We start from the raw sequence: 18,136 nt of genomic DNA on the forward strand, positions 1-18,136 counted from the left end.
TGTACAATAGAAGTGGAAGTGGAATGTTCAGGAGAGATGATCAGGACCCTGATGCAGACCTCCGTCAAGGATCGAGCAAGTGGACGTATATGGAACATGGTTGAAGTAACAGCTCCAGCTCATACATACATGGACCAAATGAGCTGAATCACTACCTATAAGTGGACCTATCCTACATGATGATGGTTCATGAAAGTTGATTCTCCATTGTAACCCAAATGGCACTTGATATTTTATCTGTGCCGATTTCTACAATTGCATCCGAGTCAACATTTTCAACGAGTGGTCGAATTGTTGAAGACCGAAAATGTTTTTTAATCGATGAGATGATTGAAGTGATAATGTGTTTACGAGATTGGACTCATGTAGAAAGAAGACTACAACAGCACCCTGAAGATCCTAAACCACTCGAACTCTTTAGGAATACAGATTTGAATAATTTAAATATTGTTGACGCTGAAGATGAATAATTTAATTAAAAAAAAATTTTTAATTGTTTATTTGTGAAGCGTGAATGTGTGAATATCAAATTTATGTTAAAATTAACTATTAATTTATTTATTATTTTATTATTTTTTAAAATTAATTAAACTTTTATAAACTTACTAATCTACCTCTAAAAATTACTAAAACCCCCTACAAAATTTCATTTCGCCCTTAAAATATAAAAAAAAGATAAGGGGGAAAAAGAAATTTTGCAGGCTCATATGACTGGTCCGGGTCCTAAAATTGCTTATGGGCCTGAGACCGATCCCAGACCCATGAGCAACTGGTCCCAAATGGGCCTAGGCCCAGACATGCTTGGGATCGGTCCTTGACCAGGTCTATCTACATTTATTATTGATGAATATATTTATATTACGTATGATTGATCAATATTTACATGTCATGTCACTCAAATAAAATTATTATATTATGTTTATATTAAAATGGTAACAGTGATGATTATAGTATTCACCATAAAAATATACAATAGTTACTCATTTATTAATGCACCTGGTTATTAATCCTAGTTAGGCTTGACAAATTTAATTTAAATTGTTTGAAACTCAAATGGCTTTTGTGTAAATACTAAGCGTTAATGTTTTTTTTTTTTTTTTTTTTTTTTGTTTTTTTAATGACCAGAGTGTCCAAGCCAGCTTGCACGCAACTCGACTAGTCTCCAAAACTCATTGAACACTCTACAAATCAAGGTTTTAAAACCCAGCCTGAACCGATCGGTTTAACTGGGATCAGAGCTTTCACCAGGCCGGATTACCAATTTCCACTGTTCATGGAAAACCCTAGAAAAACGACGATGACCGACGAGCAATTGGTGGTTGGGATGTTGGGGGTTTTGAAGATGAGGGGTCATGAGTCTAAAGGTGGCGACGAAGGCGATTTCTGACGAGTGAAACTAGAGGTGATTGGGTTCGAGTACCCTAGGATTTTTGGAGGAACTGAAACCGGTCAGTTCTTGAAATTAAGAACTAGAACCAGAACCGATCGATTCTGGTTCCTCAATTGCTTCAAGGGTTCCGGTTTCGGGTACCCTGGATAATTACATTGGTCCCTGTAATAAAAAAAAAAAAAAAAACCTGTAAAATTTACAAATAAACTCCATTTGTTTAGATGTTCTATAACAATATAACTTTTTCCTTGTTAATTAATTTCAATATTTCAAATAATTTTAATATATAGTGTAAGACCATATATCAAAATTGCTCATAGCTTCTTCATATCCAAAATGTTCAATATACAGTCTATAACAAATTAAAATTGATATAGGGATTTCATTGTTAGAGCATCTCCAAAAGACTCTTTATATGACTCAAACTCTTTATTATAAAGAGTTTATCCATAAAAACAAGAGTCCAATAGACTTTTTATTATTTAAATATAAATTAAAGAGTGAGTTTAACTCTCCACATCTAGAGAGTAGAGAGTCAAATTTCACTCACTATCATAATTTTAAATAATAAATTACAAGTTTTATGCATTTTATTTATTATTTATCTCTCCTATTAAGTTTCTTATTTGAAAATACATATTCTCTCTCTTAAAATTTAAAGAGTCTATTAGATTTGAATAAAAATTTTGTTTTTTATATTTAAAAATTAATGAAGGTGCTTTTTATTTATATGAAAGATGCTCTTTAAAATAAAGAGCACCATTAGAGATGCTCTTAAGTTTAGTTTAAGAGTAAAATTTATTAAAACCTCTCAATATTGTATACTAGTTTGTATAAACCCCGATTATTTTCCCGGTTCCTTGCAGGGTACCCTGTTACCGATTCCTTGTAAGGTACCCTATTACCGATTCCTAGCAGGGTACCCTATTTCAAGTTCTTGGAATGAAGGAATTGGAACTGAAACTAGAACTGGGGGGTCTCAGTTCCTATTTTGTAGAACCAGAACCTACCTTGTGAGGGTTGGTTCCAGTTCCTACCCAAAACAGGGACCCTGGGTACCCGTCGGTTCTAGGTAGAACCTATTCTCATGCTCACCCCTAGGTGCAACCACCGAAAATCGCAAAAATGCACTGCAACTTGCCGAAGATTGAGGACGACGATCGGCGAGCAATTGGTGATTGGGATGTTAGGGGTTTTGAAGAGGAAGGGCCAATGAGTTTAAAGGTGGTGATAGAGGTGATTTCCGATGAGTGGAACGATTGAAAATCGCAACAATGGCGCGGCGGCAATAATGACTGTTTCTTGCGATTGGCGAGGCGAACGGGGGTGGGGTGAGATGAGACTGAAGGGGGTGTTTTCATGGTGATGGGGAGTGTTATCGATGCTAGAAATAGGCAGTATTTGGTCTGGGTTATCGACCGCCGATTTGCATTAAGGGGTGTTTTTGCAAGATTTCAAACCTGTAGGGACCTACATGTAATTTGTAAGGTTGTTTTTGTTAGATTTTGAAATTTTTTACATGCTGACGTCATCGGTTTGACATGCCGATCAAACTGGTTCAACCAGTCAACCCGGGACCCAGCCACTTTGCCGAGTTTCACCCCGGGTCGAGTTTTAAAACCATGCTACAAATACAAGCCCAATATCCTCAAGTGTTAATTTTGATAAAATGTAGTAGTATATTAGTTGGATTGAGATGTGTAACACTATTTATAATTTAATAATTAATATGGTTAATTGTTTTTTAAGAGTCCAAAACTACTTTTTTCTATTGAATAATCCAACTAAAACACACGCGCTTTAGTGGAGTCTCAATAAAAATAATTTGATTACTGACTTTTTCACCCCATTTATAGAAAAATGATACAGTTATCGAAAAATGGATATCAAATTCATGCACCGACATACGTTGCACCATCATTATCGTTGATTAATTATGTTTTTTTTTTTTTTAAAAGAGTATGGTGCCTCTTCTGTTTGTTCATGAATTCAGTATATATTTTTCGGTAATTGTAGCATTTCTCTCATTTATATCATAAGCTTCAATTTGAGAATCCTAATCCTAAAGAGTTAATTATTCTTTACTCTTCAAAGCTCATAACAAAATGAAAAATTGGCCTCTTCTCTGTTTGTAAGGCCTTAGGGAGTGGAACTCAACACATGCAAGTTCAAGCTAAAGCAGAGCGCTCTAATTCCACGTGCCACCCTTCTCATTCCTCCACTTATCTCTGCAATATTTTGCTTCAATTACCGCATCAACTACACCGCTTCCTTTTCCTTAAATTATCACCCTTTCAACTTCACAAATATTCTTTCATCTCTCTGTAAGAAAATCATTTTCTTTTTTCCTTTTATTGTTATTTTTGCCTCTTTCTTTGGTTATCATAATGTTGTTGGTAGTGAATGTTACTTTGCCGCAATTGCATATATAAATGGAAATTGCGTGGTTTCTTTTCAACAATTCATGTAATTATACAATTCAGAAAGAGCTTTATTGGTGCATCATTATATGAACATACCTGAATTTTCATGCTTTGGTGAAATGCATGCAAATATGAGCGATGGGGTGAATTGTCATTCACGCTTTGGAACGAAGCAGCATGAAAATCACAAGAATCATCTCAGTAGAGATGTCGTGCTGGGGGCTGATCTATGGACCGATGGACTTATTTGTGCTTTCGAATTTGTTAGAGGCCGCAGGAAGATGGTTCAACCAAAGAATGAGTCATCGCAATCATCTGGACTGACTAATTCATCATCTCCTAAAGTTGCTCACCACTTGAGTAAATCTTCACCCGTTTTACAATCTGGGGTCACTGTTAAGGAAAAATTAGACGAACATAATCACAATGAGGACTTGCATTCGGAAAATCTCAGTGGCAGGGAAGAAAATCTTCCTAGAAGTTATTGGATACCAATTCGATGGGCTAGAATTTCTCAACTTGTTCAGACTGTGCAAGTTGATTCGGGCTGGGCATCACAGCCTATCGACTTTACAGATGAAGAAGAAGATGTTACTGTCGCAGATTTGGCTACTCCTTACTGGGAAAGAAAGGTCGGACCCACTTGGTGGTGTCATGTAGATGCTGATCACCCACATATAAATGAATGGTTGAGTAATGCTCAATGGCTGCATCCTGCTATCTGCACTGCTTTGCGAGATGAAAATAAGCTGATGAGTGAGCGGATGAAGCATCTTCTATATGAGGTAAATTGTTGCAATATTTGCTTGTATAGTTAGTAGTTCTCTATCAGGGAAGGAAGTGTTGCATGTATGGGACACTAGTCTGTTGTCGATGATCAGGGAATTCTCTTCCATGAATTTGAGGGTAGTGTTGAAGAAAATGGTTTATTGTCATGACTAATAATTTGTGTTGTGATGCATTATTAGCGTCTTTGGAGGTAGGATGGTGATAACATTAGTATATTTAAAAAACTCTCACTACTAGTCTCCATCTTTGTATAGGCTTATTCTCTGTCTGAATCTCATCAGGGCCAATGTTTATTCAATTAAAGTTTTCTTATTTGTTGCAGGTTCCTGTAAGAGTTGCCGGTGGACTATTATTTGAGCTATTAGGGCAGTCAGTCGGGGATTCATCAATGGATAAAGATGACATCCCCATAGTTCTAAGATCATGGCAGGCACAAATTTTTTTATTAACTGCATTGCATATTAAGGGGCATGCCTCAAACCTTAATGTGTTAGGTATAGCAGAAGTTCAGGTTTGTTCATGACCAATAAAAAGTCTTGCTGTGGCCTTCATGCATTTTGTTTCCAATAAAGTTAGTTTCTCTGTGTTCAAAGCAATTATATACATTCATCTGACAATTTTAAATCATTCTTTGTTAAGGAGCTGCTTGCTGCTGGATGCATCAACATTCCACGAACTATATATGAGGTCATTGCACAACTAGTCAATCGGCTTGCACGATGGGATGATAGGTAACGAAGTTTTTTTTTCCTGTGAAAATCAAAACCCAACTTATCCAAACTTTTAACACCTCCACTTGAATAGTCATCTGCATTTGCAGTATTTTGTGCACATACGTACAAGGTAATTGTTATAAGCTTCGTTAAAGTAAAGTTTTTATTGTGTGAATTACCAAATTTGCAGTTTACTCATAATTGGTTGTTTCGATTATTGCCAGTTGAGCAGAACACATTTATCTTCTGGATTTTTCTATCCTTCTATTTAATCTTTACTGTGGCCCTACCTACTAACTTCCGTTGCTGTACTTTTGACACTCCATGGATTTCAGGAGTATTTTTTTTTTTGGTATTGCAATTTTTTTCCCATTATTACTATTTTAGGTTATTTCGCAGATCCATATTTGGAGCAGCAGATGAAGTAGAGTTGAATTTTATGAATAGGTGCTACCTTGCATTGGACTATTTCATATGCTATACTGAAAAAAATTTCAGTTTTGCTAGTCTTTTCTCTTTTCTGTGTGAGTCTGCCATTGATTTTGCATGATGCATTGAACAAATAATGTTCACTTTTGAGTAGGAGAACCCAAGATATGCATCTGTTCAGTATAATTTTGAACCAAGAGATCAGGAGGTTATCAACTCAGGTATCTTGCTTCTTTACACTTTTGGATTGGTTAGTTTCTTTCATAGTGCAAAATGGCCATTTTAAGTTTTCTTAGAGAGTTTTGCCTGGATTGAGAAATTATAATATAGTGTTCAGACTATTCATGAAAAATGTCTAGTGATGCTTATAGTCTTGTTATAGATAATATTATGTCCATGAAGATCTGTATGGACTTGGAAGATAATCACTACCAGTCATCCTTTGCTTATAAGTTATGCATTTTCCTTGTGTGCCTCAATCTGCAGGTTATAAGAGTGAAATGGTCACTTCATGCCAGGGAGGAAATTGTATTTGAGCTTCTTCAACATGTGAGAGGGAATCTACCTTGAGCCTTGCTAGAGGGAGTAAGAAAGAGTACAAGGGAAATGATTGAAGAACAAGAAGCAGTTCGCGGCAGGTTATTTACAATTCAAGATGTCATGCAGAGCACTGTTCGTGCATGGCTGCAGGTAAACTTACCCGGATTTCCAAAATTTACATTGTCAAATTTTCTGAATTTCTATTGATGTTTTTCTGCAGTCAGCCCTGATATTTCATACATATGCATTTGGCTAAGGATGTCTGGGTAGATAAAATTACAACTTAATTATTATGAATTTCTGGAACAGAAAGTGAGACAGTGACAGTTTTCTTGAAACTTGTGGTGCTTTTGGGAAATGCGCTTTGCTTGATAGTGATCAAAATCAAGATTGTTGGCTCTGTCAAACTTATGCTCTAGTTAACTCATGTAGCACCTCTTCTTTGTTTCTCCGGAGCATAGTAATGGTTTATCTGTTTTTCAGTTCTAGTCATCCGTTTTTGGAGGTCTTGATCAAATCACAACTGTCAAATTCCAGATCTGAACCTGTCACCGTTGATTCTATACATTTAGGTTTGACTTATATCAACTTGGTTTATTAAACTTGGATATCATCCAAACTGAGTTGTACTAATGCTCATACCACTTCCAAAACACACATTTAAGTTTGGGTTTAAGAGAATGTCGTTTGCCCATGTCATCTACTCTTCTTGTTTGTGAGCTGTGGATGGAAGTTGCATTTGTTTTATGGTAACTCTACTTTCAAGTCGCCCCTGATGGGTTCCAAGTTTTAGCCTCAAGGTATTGTTAATTATAATATATGCTTAATGATTTGGTATTTTACTGGTATATACCATAAGATCAACTGAATGATGAATACTAAAGATAGGGAGACAAAAAGCTTTTGGATGTATTAGCACTTTAGCAGGCAGGCAGTTTGATCAACTTGCATCACTTTTGTCTGGAAAAATTATTAAAAGTGTAATGTTTCCTCACTCTACAATGCTTCTTATTTTAGGACAGAAGCCTTACAGTTACACATAATTTAGGAGTTTTTGGTGGTTGTGGCCTCGTTCTTTCCATTATCACTGGTCTTTTTGGGATCAATTTGGATGGAATACCTGGAGCTGAAGGGTCTCCATATGCATTTGCTCTGTTTTCTGGCATCCTCTTCTTGTTAGGAGCTGCGCTGATTGCAATCGGGTTGCTCTACCTTGGTTTGAAAAGTCCCATCACTGATGAACATGTTGAAGTGAGAAAATTAGAGCTCCAAGAGCTTGTTAGGATTTTTCAGCAAGAAGCAGAGTCTCATGCACAGGTCCGAAAAACAGTACCTCGTGCCACCTTACCTCCAGCTGCCGCAGGTGTACTTTCAGATGGTGCAAGTTACGTTCTCATCAGTTGAATGTAGCATGCAAAGAAAGTCAAAACATCTCATAGTAGTTAGTGTTCAGTTACAATGCGCAAAGCGTAATTCTGGGTTCTAGATTCTAGATTCTTGATATTGTTACTAAGAGTTGTAAATGCTCCAAATAGAAGCACAATAGGAACTGAGTAATTTCCTAGGAAAAACAGGATACATGTACAAATAAAAGAAGTAAATGGTTCCAACGTGCAAATAATAGCCAGAAAGATTTTTTTTTTTTTTTTTTTTAAATTTAAGAAAATAAAAGATGCATAGCTGATGCTTAAAAACAAGGGTGCTCATAGAGGTCAGATGTATTTAATTTTAGCACGAAAAGTCTTGGGTGTTAACTGGGCAAGAGGGATCTGAAGGCCTCAACTACCAAAATAGGGATTGGTGAGAAGCAAATGATAAAGGCACTTGTGTGTCAGGTGATTGTGATCATTGAACCAATTTTTACTGGCATGAGACGAGAGTCATGTGCATTTTAAATCGTAATCTCAATTTTGGGTGAAAAATCGTTTGGCACGCAGCGTTGATTCATGGACAATTGAGTCAGCTTTGTGGTGGCGGAGGCCCTTATTTTATTTGTTTAAAAGATTTCAAATCGAAGAAGCAGATGTCAGTAACCTTCAAAAAAAGAAAAGAGGTAAATATCATTAACAAAACAATTTAAATACGCACATTCTATTTATGTCACGTTTAGAAGGTGTCTACTTTCTCTTTTAATCTTCAATCTTTGAAATAAAAATCACATACTTGAGGAAAATCTTGATATTTAATTGTGATCACGACTATGAAATTGAGCTCTTAAATTCTGGTTTCAATCCCTCTATGCCTAAGCCAATGCGAATCACATACTTGAGGAAAATCTAGATATTTAATTGTGATCACGACTGTGAAATTGAGCTCTTAAATTCTGGTTTCAATCCCTCTACTTGTTGCAATTTGATTGGTTGGAAGTAGCGTTGAGTGGTCCAATTCCGGTTGTATTTTCTACCGTCTGATGATTGATTGTGAAGTGTGATACTCCCAACCCAGCTACTTCCATGAAGATCATGCGATGATAATTATTACCGTCTGAACCCAAAACAAACTGAAAAAGTCTTGTATGATTCAGACGACTAACCCCCAATAACAAGCATTCTCAGAAATTGGCCGTGATTGAGCGTACATCAGATTCATTAAACCATCATATGACTGTTAGCTGCACAAACTACCAATACAAACGTGTCCACTTTCATTGCATTGACTTGTAGTTCAGTTTACACTTTTTCTCATGATCTTTCCAAACCGCAAAAAGAAAAAAAAAAAAAAAAAAAAGTCTCTAGAACACTACTTACGCTGTTATCTAATAATCTATCATGCGGATTCAACATGGATGAACCATTTCTCTCCAAAGAAGAAGGAACCAGTACTTTACAATCTATCAAGAGAGAATTCACATCTCCCTTTCTTGATATTGGTCCTCCAAGGCGCCAATCAACTGCTAGTCTTATCACCAATGATACAATTATTCCTATTATCACTACACCAAAGACTCCCTCTTATGTTAACCTCATCGCAAATTTGAACAAGAAGAAAAACCTAACTCGCCGCTCTCACTCTGCTCCTTCTGTATTCAGTGAAGTTAAGGAAACTTTTACTGATTCGTTTGACCCTCGCCCGCCCCCTAAATCCACTCCTGTGATTGTTCAGCAGGCTTTTATTGGTTTGATTTTATATATAATTCTTGGTATTGTAGTATTTTTGGTTAGTGGAAATTTCAAAGGCACTGCCACATTCAGGCCCGTGGATGCCTTGTACTTTATGGTAGTTACTCTTTGCACGATAGGTTATGGCGATATTGTTCCAGATTCGACGTTCACCAAGCTTTTTACCTGTGTTTTTATTTTGGTTGGATTTGGGTTCATCGATATTCTGCTACATGGGTTGGTCTCATACATTTGTGATAGGCAAGAAGCAGTTTTCTTAAGCACAGTGGACGAGAATCGATTCAATACAATGGTTAGAACGTATATGATTGATAAAGAAAAAGGAAGAATGAGAATAAGAATCAAAGTGTGCTTGGCCTTGATAGTTGTGGTTGGTTGCCTTGCTATAGGGACAATTGCTGTGCATTTTCTGGAAAATTTGAGCTGGGTTGATAGTTTTTATCTCTCTGTTACATCTGTAACAACTGTAGGCTATGGGGACTATGCCTTTTCCACAGTAACAGGGAGGTGTTTTGCTATTGTTTGGTTACTAGTAAGCACATTGGCTGTTGCTAGGGCCTTTCTCTACTTAACTGAGCTCAGGATTGACAAGAGAAATAGAAGAATTGCAAAATGGGTTCTTCAGAAGAAGATGACCCTGGGGGATTTAGTAGCTGCAGACCTTGATAATGACGGATCCATCAGGTATTATCATCATCTTCTAGTGTCAGCTTCATGGTTAAATTTATTTTTGTCAAAATTCGAAAACCCCTATGCAAGTTTTTTTTTTTCATATAATTTATCTACTGTTATATACTAGGTTCAATTGATAATTTATCACATTGGATGAAAGTTCCCTAGAAGTAAATCACATGAGGTCTTTTATGCCTTGGTAAAATTTGGAATGGATTGTTTGAATTTGGAGCAACATACTGATGATGCTATTGTGTTTTGTATTCACTTATGAATTCAAATGAGGGGTAATGATTATAGTTTATTAGGTAGAAGAGAACAGATCTATCTCTAAATGACCTTGTGGTACAAGCGTAGCTTGGTAGGAATTGGTTGAGCTGAATTGGAAGGAAATCACATTAACAGCATTTTACAGATCATTTGAAAATGCTACAACCTAGGAAGGAAACTCTTGTAACATCAATAGATGAAAGAAATCATGGTATCCAACTCAGAGCATAAGATCTAATTTAGGAGTCAAAATATGAATAATGGGACAAAGTAGTGATCCACTTCTTATTCATAAAACAAATACGTCAGAACACCAAAGTGCCTTCACAAAACCTGGCGGTTGCAATGATCATTAATTTTGAAGAGAAGCTCAGGTGATAGCCGCTATACCTTCATTGCATCAAAGCAAAGATTGCATAGATGATAAAGTAGTATGTCATGAAAGAAAAATAGGAACAAGTGGAGAGTTAGGATACTCGGTGGATTGGGAAAATGATATTCCATTAGTTGCAGGGTTATGTCAAAGTTGGTTTTAGATCTTTGGCCCACACTAATGAAGGATGAAGTTATTTTTCCTGTTAAATAGACTCCATGAAACTTGTAAAACTCACAGATAAATAATTTTGATTAAACAAGATACATGAATGGAAACAGTAGGATAAAAACTGGTAGGGATTTCAAAATTAGCTATAACAAAAAACCATTAGTACAAGGCAACATATGCAATGAAAATAGATTTATGGTGACGAATATTGTTTAGATTTATTCAGTAGATTAAAAGCGTCTGAGACTCTATATTTGGTTGCTTCCAATATTTAGTGGATTAAAATGGGTATAACTACATCTCAATGAGTTCTGTTATACATGGTCCTCTTCTCTATAGAGAGAGTGTGACTTGGCTCTAGATATGCTAATTCGGTTAAAATTCATTAATTTGAGTAGGAACAGGCAGTGTGATTTTGGTATTTAGGAGGTTCCTTTATTACCGTTTATCTTTTGGGGGCGTAACGTAGTGATTTTACCAGGAGTTCTAAGTTAAGTTATGGGAAAATTGGGTAGAAGACACAACAGAGGCAAATCTATGTACTTTCACTGGTATTTTTAACTGAAATTTGATCTACTTTTCTATGATAAAAAGAAACAACACCAGGCAGTGAAAGTTTTGGTTTCAATTGTGAAAGAAAATGAAGAATTATAACTCTTCTAGCTGATCAGTTCCATTTCAGGATGGAGTATATAAGTTCTATAAAGGAGGTTCAGTTCTGTTTACTTTTATCAAGTACTCAGAGCTTTTAGTCAACGTGTCAAGGGCTCAACTGGGGTTGGAGTTTGATCAGATATATACATCCTTTTAGTATACATTTAAAGAAAATCATGCTGAGCCAAATTACAATTAAGAAAATTATCAATTCATAGGTGTTGGAAGTATACGGAAGCATGATATCCGAATATAATTCCAGAATTCCAACTAATGTCTTAGCTAAGCCTGTGTCTTCATATCTTCACATGTTTCCAGTTAGAACGTTCGAGCTGAAGTGTTTTTCCCGGATGAAGTTAACGAGTCAAATTATTACTTCTGATACATTTGGTTTTGCAAGTGTTCTTACCCAAGAATAGCCTTTCTGTTTCTTTGCTTTTATCTGATTTATCTTTGAGGTTAATCATATAGTTGATTTGGTTCATGCTTACAGTAAATCGGAATATGTGATATACAAGCTCAAGGAGATGGGAAAGATAGCAGAGAAAGACATCCTGCAGATATGCAATCAATTTGATTTGATAGACAGTAGCAAATGTGGCAAAATTACTCTTGCAGACCTCATGGAAAGTGAATGAACCAAATGCGGTTTCTATGGGAACTAGACTGTCAAGTTTCAGATTTTGCCCTGTACAGAAGTAGAAATCAGAAGAACATCCCATCATTATTCTTTTATATACAATGGCCTCGGCCATATTGTGGCCCATTCCCTCCCACAAGCAGACAACTACTGCTCAGCTGGCTACTACTGGGGGGCTATTCTTTGCAAATATTATTTTGGTGAAGAAATGAAACATCACTAGTCTTTGTTTCGTGCGATTAGTTACCATTACTTTTCATCCGGCTATACCGAAGGTATATCATATATGTAAGATGTAACAATCTCAAAATCTAAAATGCATTCATAATCATTGAGAAGCAGTTATAAAATATATTTTTGTTCCTCAACATTTCATGAGTCCTGGCAAGCCTACGGTTATCAAAGGAGCCTTGTTACTCATCAATACAGGTAATGAATTACAAGTTTGGACTTCTTATAAACAGTGAATGAGAAACAGAATAACTTACATTATGTATTTGGACCTTCAAATAAAAACCATCATGCATTTCTCCAATGCTTCAGATAGATAACTGGCAGCTGCAATCACCAAGAAATTTCTTCAATTTAGTCGCAAGATAATATTGCACCAATCATGTTGGTCAGTGTTTCTTTTTAAAATCAGGCACTAACAATTGTGTCTGAGTCCAAGTAGTCAAATGCCCATGGAATTATTTGGCAACTGCAAAGTTTAAGTCAAGACAGAAAAGAATTGTATTTAAAAATGAACAACAGAAAACACAAAAAAAATTGAAAACGGTCATACAAACAAATCTACTTTGCATACATTGCCATTTTAACAAAATTTGTTTGCACTTTGTAGCATATTTTAGCAAATACAGTAAAGTAACAACCACTACTGCTTTGAAAATTTGCTATTCTTCATACCCTTAGTCTTGTAAGGCTAGTTGGCATAAGATACAGAGGTTATTAACTTTTCAGCCCAGTTTGAAACCTAACATGATAAGAGCTCATGAGTTAGAAGATTTTGATGAATATTTGAGGGTGCAATGGAATCCATCCACCAAGATAAGAGCTCATGAGTTAGAAGATTTTGCTGTTCATATAATATTTTTCAAACTTCTACAGTATGTAGCAAATCTACTATGGACTGGGTACAATGGTAGTTTTTATAATTAAACCTTAAATACGGACAAAGGAGGTTTCTTGCTCAAATGAAAAACACAGAAAGTACAAGTTGAGCAAAGCCCCAGTGACTTTCACACTAACAAGAAGCGGCAAAAATTAGCTGCTTCTTCAAATTTAACAAATAATAGTGAACTACTAAGCCCACAGCTACAATAACCTTTGTCAAAGATCTTTAACAACAAAGCAAAAACTAACATGAGTTTATTAATGTAATTGTAAATGTATAATATAATGCTTTTCCTACTGCCCTAATATGAATTTTGCTGAAACTTGGCATGGTTCAGGGAATAAAATATCTTAGATGAGATTAAATAAGTGTATCATTTCATGGAAAGAACCTAGTCCTCACCTGGCAGAACACCTGTATGATAAAATTAAGCTTTAAATGATCTCCACCATTGACTGCATGAAACTCGCAATTCTGTGAAGTGTGAACACAACAATGACTAACAGAATGATATCTTGAAGCAGTGGCCATGATTGTTACACAGTACTAATTTGGGTATAAGGGCACTTACCTCCCTCTAATACCACAGACACTCTCAAGAAGTTCCATTGTTTGCTGTACCTTAAAATTTTCAGGCTTTTCCTTGCTATTAAGTATCAGGGATGAGACATTTAAAATGGTGACAAGTTCTGCTTCAATATTGTTGAACTGTTCATCCAGATGTTTTAAGAAGCCATAATAAGAGGATATTCCCCTCAAACTACTGCTTACATTATCCTCAGCATCATTGTCCACGTCTACAGATCCTTGAAAATCCTCCATCTCTCTATTGATGGGAGAATTTGCCTGACTATCTGCTGAAAACTGCAAAACTGGAGTATCAGCATCACCAAGTTTCAAGGCATCAGGGTCCAAGTCTTTATCTTCATTTGTGTCTTTTTCAGCTTTTTGCTTTGGAGATATAATTCGAACTAGTCTGGTAGGATCTTCTCTGTCAACTTCAAGATCCAAAGCAACATTCCCAATCAGTTGAGATTCTTTTACAGATATTGCCTGAAACAAAATTAGGCTTCTGACATATATAAAACTAAACATTCAGTTCTTCAATAAGACCAACAAAATAACTATACATTGAAATAAAGAAACAGTTCCAATCCAATGAATTATCAAAGTCTATGATTAACTGTAAGACAGACAAAAGATTCCGGTTCAATCTTTAATTAACACCCTTGAGGTAGCCATTCCTGACCATATAATAAAGACATGTATGTGAATACTTTATCATAAAAGGGAGGAAAACTGGAACCATAAAATCTTGTTGCATATCACAGTAATAAATATAAACAGGCTCACAAAAGCACAAAAATCACCAATGACAATAAAAGAAAGCAACTGCATTGGCTTTGACTAAGGCTAGGATTTTGTGTTCCCAGACCATGCTGATTATTAATTTTCCAATACAGAAAGAAATGAAGAAGTCCATCAAGTGACGCATAATGTTAAATTTAAAACTAGTTGTAACTAATTTAAAGAAAGAAATTGATAACACAGACAACTTGAAAGACCCATACCATGATAAAAAATCTAAAGAATCAAAAAGTTTTCTCTATCATGTGGTAAACTGGATATATGACCAAGCATTCTCCAATTAACACTAATGCTACAATAACAGTGCAAAACAACTCAGAAGTTAAAGGAATACAATGCTTGATCAAGCATATTAAAATTTCAGCGCATAGCCATGTTCTCTGTCTGCTGACTATGTTTGTGGCAGTGAATCCCACTTCAACTAACATAAGTTTTAGTAGAGAGAAACTATATCAAAGCTGAAGAGGTCTACTATTTCAATATACAGGTGCGGGAAAATTTTGAAATCAAAGTACAAATTTCAGTAGTTTTTCCATGAGTGAAGGCTAGGGGCAAAAATTGCTCAACACATGAGAATCATAATTGGAATCATGGCAAAACCACATCATCGATGTTATGAACAGGAGAATGGTTTCTCCATCAAACTGTAAAAACTTCCACCAAAACAGTAGAAACCCATCATTTCTTAACGCTGTGTGTCTGCTTAAAGATATCAGCCAATCTAATAGCATCTGCAACATTTAACTTACTCTGCTGCAGAACACAAATTATTCATAATTTAGACACATTTTTGGTCATACGGGATTCTTGCAATATCAACTTATATCAGAAGCTGAAAAACAAAGCCACGAGCATAAGAACTCTGGGACCATCTTCATGCTTAAGTTTCAATACCACAAACAATTGAGAAAGTGAACTCAAAATGAAAAAAAACATCCACATATATCTCAGCGACTATTAAGAACATTCTCTAAAGACAATTTCAATTAAATACATCTGGCATAGCTAGTAGTGCAAATAAGATCTGACATACATTAACTTGGAAAAACTTGATCCCCTTTAGTTGGCCGGGAATATGTTCCACAGTTCACATAGGTAAATTTCAAAGAGCCAAAAAAAAAGAAAGCACTCTTCATCCTACCTCGTTAAGCTTAGCAGACAGCTCATCAAGTAATTCAATACGATTCTTTGATTTCTCCATGGCTTGCATGACCTTCTTCTTCTGAAATAGTAAATCCCTTGCATCATTTTCCTTCCCATTATGAACACTAATAGCTGCCTGTCGTTTAAGCTTCTCTGCCGCCTCCGACAATCGCAAAAGTCTTAGTCTTGCACTGTTTACTAGTCAACAACAATGAACTACATTCAAATTCTTAAGACATTTTAACAGCCTAATATATTACATTTAATAATCAAATCACACAAATATGTTGAGCATGAATCAATCAAGAATTTCAGATGGAAAGAGCCTATCACGTCATGCTTACACCCATCTAATAAAATCTTGTCAAATATAAGAATATTATCACGTGGTTAGGTTAACAAATTAGTTTTATCCGGTTACTGAATCCAGAACATGATGTCACAATTTCCCAATCATACATGTTCGAATTTAAGCAAGAACATTAAATATCTACCTTAAGCATGATGAATTTGAAAATAAATAGTAATTTCGTGAAATACCTACAAGCGCCTTTAATCAAATTTTGAATGAAATTGAAATATAAAAAGAGAATTTAGATGGTCACCTTTAGATCGAGCAGTTTCTGCTTCAGCGTGAAGTTGGTCGAGTTGGGTACGCAGCTGTTCTGTGTTGATGTTGGAAGCGAAGCAATTTGGCCTTACGACGAAAGCCCTGCAAGCTGCTACCATGGCACCGCTCTTCAATATCATCTCTTTCTTTTCTCCGGTGGACTCTTTATCGAACCGCTAAATCTGTAAAAAGTAAAATAATTGAATAAATAATACATCAAATTGATATGAACTGTGATATAAAGTATGAGTAATATGGGCAAACATATTATTACAGCAATTGTTAATAAATTTGTTAGTTTACCATAAATAATTATAAACCCGATGGAATGGAATTGTCAAATTACCATATCTGATTATAAAAATTATATTTCTGGATTTCAACTATTGAAATGTCGAACTAACTTCAACTAAACACATAAGGCACAATTATAGATTTCAACAATTTTTAGATAGTGAAGCTTTTTCTTGAATGAGATTTGTATTGTGAATTTGCTGAGGGTATACTACGAGGGTTTGTCTGAACTTATAAAAATTAGCTTATAAGAACAAGTGTTTATAAACATTTATAATTTTAAACAATTATGTGTTTAGTTAAAATACTTATAAGTGACTGATAAGTAGTTAAGGTGTTTGATAAAATGTGACTTATAAGTATATTTTATTATAAAATGACTAAAAATGGTACTACATTAAACAAGAGTATACTATAAAATTTTAAAATTAAAAAAGGACAATGTGGTAATATAGTTGGTTAAACTAGCTTATAAGCAAAGTACTTATAAACAAACAAAAAAAAAAAAAAAAGTACCTCTCCCAACTTATTATTATTATTTTTTTTTTATAAACTCAAAAAAGTTATAAACAAACATGTCAGTTTAATTTTAGAGCTTATAGCTAATTTGACTAACTTATAGCTTAGACAAACATCTCCTACGTATAGTTAGTAGCTATCATTCCCAATAAATGAAAATACGAGCTGTATTTCTCTAACATGAACATGTATGGAGTCTCCTTTGATATATTTCTCTAACATGCCATTGCCATTAATGTGAATTTAAATTAGAGAGAAAATGTAACTGGATTAATCTATAGTAGTAATTAAGCAAAGAGTATTTGAACTTATTTTTATTATGCATGCTTATTTACTGAATCAATTTAAATCTTATTGTTGAAAAGAATTTAATTTTATTCACCCTAGCTAATGTTTTACTTACTCTCACTCTTTCATTCCATACTTATAAATATATGGCTTTAGTATTATTGGAAATTCAAAGGCTTCTCCAACTCGTATCTTAATACCCCATTAATGTAAGATGGGAAGAAGCCATTACATCTAATATATAGTGATCGGAAAACAGAACCTTAGTCAAGTCACCACCACAGGGGCAGTTAGCGCCAAACAATGACTTTGTGTGTATTCTTCAAAAAGTCCTGAGTTTGATTTACTTGATTGTTAATAGAGGTTCTCACTGAGGAGATTTATCTAGATGTCACTTCAGGCCAGAGGATTAGTTGAGATACTGCAAGTTGGCCTGGACACCCTTATTCACCCCCCCTCCACCACCAAAAAAAAAAAAAAAAAAACCTAGTCAAAGTCTATTGAAAAGGAGAAAGAACTCAATTATGGAGAATAGAATAAATTAACAATTGTGTAAGTCATTTAAAGTTGTTATATTTTGTTATACCTAAAAAAATCAAGGCTGACGTAAGCTTAGA

General features: G+C 35.2%; 3 protein-coding genes across 13 annotated transcripts; 2 read left to right on the top strand and 1 right to left on the bottom strand.

The window, feature by feature from the left end:
* Positions 1-3,944: 3,944 nt before the first annotated feature.
* On the top strand, positions 3,945-7,880 carry LOC116114733. The gene is given in 7 exon segments (XM_031400872.1): positions 3,945-4,598; positions 4,925-5,113; positions 5,242-5,333; positions 5,703-5,762; positions 5,896-5,965; positions 6,231-6,434; positions 7,302-7,880. Coding segments are annotated over 7 exon segments (1,656 nt in total). The 3' UTR covers positions 7,689-7,880.
* A 1,093-nt stretch (positions 7,881-8,973) lies between these two features.
* Positions 8,974-12,415, top strand: LOC116114463 (two pore potassium channel c-like). Its single transcript, XM_031400617.1, has 2 exons — positions 8,974-10,087; positions 12,037-12,415. The coding sequence occupies exons 1-2, from the start codon at positions 9,066-9,068 to the stop codon at positions 12,179-12,181; spliced, it is 1,167 nt and encodes a 388-aa protein (XP_031256477.1). The 5' UTR covers positions 8,974-9,065; the 3' UTR covers positions 12,182-12,415.
* Positions 12,416-12,486: 71 nt separating this feature from the next.
* LOC116114473 lies at positions 12,487-16,883 on the bottom strand. 11 transcript variants are annotated; one of them, XR_004125562.1, is made up of 8 exons: positions 16,765-16,883; positions 16,414-16,600; positions 15,807-16,006; positions 13,869-14,350; positions 13,700-13,771; positions 12,835-12,883; positions 12,672-12,741; positions 12,487-12,573 (listed from the first exon to the last, which is right to left on the bottom strand). XR_004125562.1 is itself a non-coding variant. In XM_031400656.1 (6 exons), the coding sequence occupies exons 2-5, from the start codon at positions 16,556-16,558 to the stop codon at positions 13,725-13,727; spliced, it is 855 nt and encodes a 284-aa protein (XP_031256516.1). In that variant the 5' UTR covers positions 16,559-16,600; positions 16,765-16,883; the 3' UTR covers positions 12,518-12,741; positions 13,700-13,724. The 11 variants fall into 11 exon arrangements, 5 of the variants coding, with proteins under 5 accessions (XP_031256516.1, XP_031256510.1, XP_031256500.1 ...); XR_004125565.1 differs by lacking the exon at positions 12,835-12,883 and having other exon boundaries at positions 13,700-13,752; XR_004125563.1 differs by lacking the exon at positions 12,835-12,883.
* Between the last annotated feature and the right edge of the window lie 1,253 nt (positions 16,884-18,136).

Source organism: Pistacia vera, unplaced genomic scaffold, assembly GCF_008641045.1.
Source record: "Pistacia vera cultivar Batoury unplaced genomic scaffold, PisVer_v2 Contig122, whole genome shotgun sequence".
Lineage (NCBI taxonomy): Eukaryota > Viridiplantae > Streptophyta > Magnoliopsida > Sapindales > Anacardiaceae > Pistacia > Pistacia vera.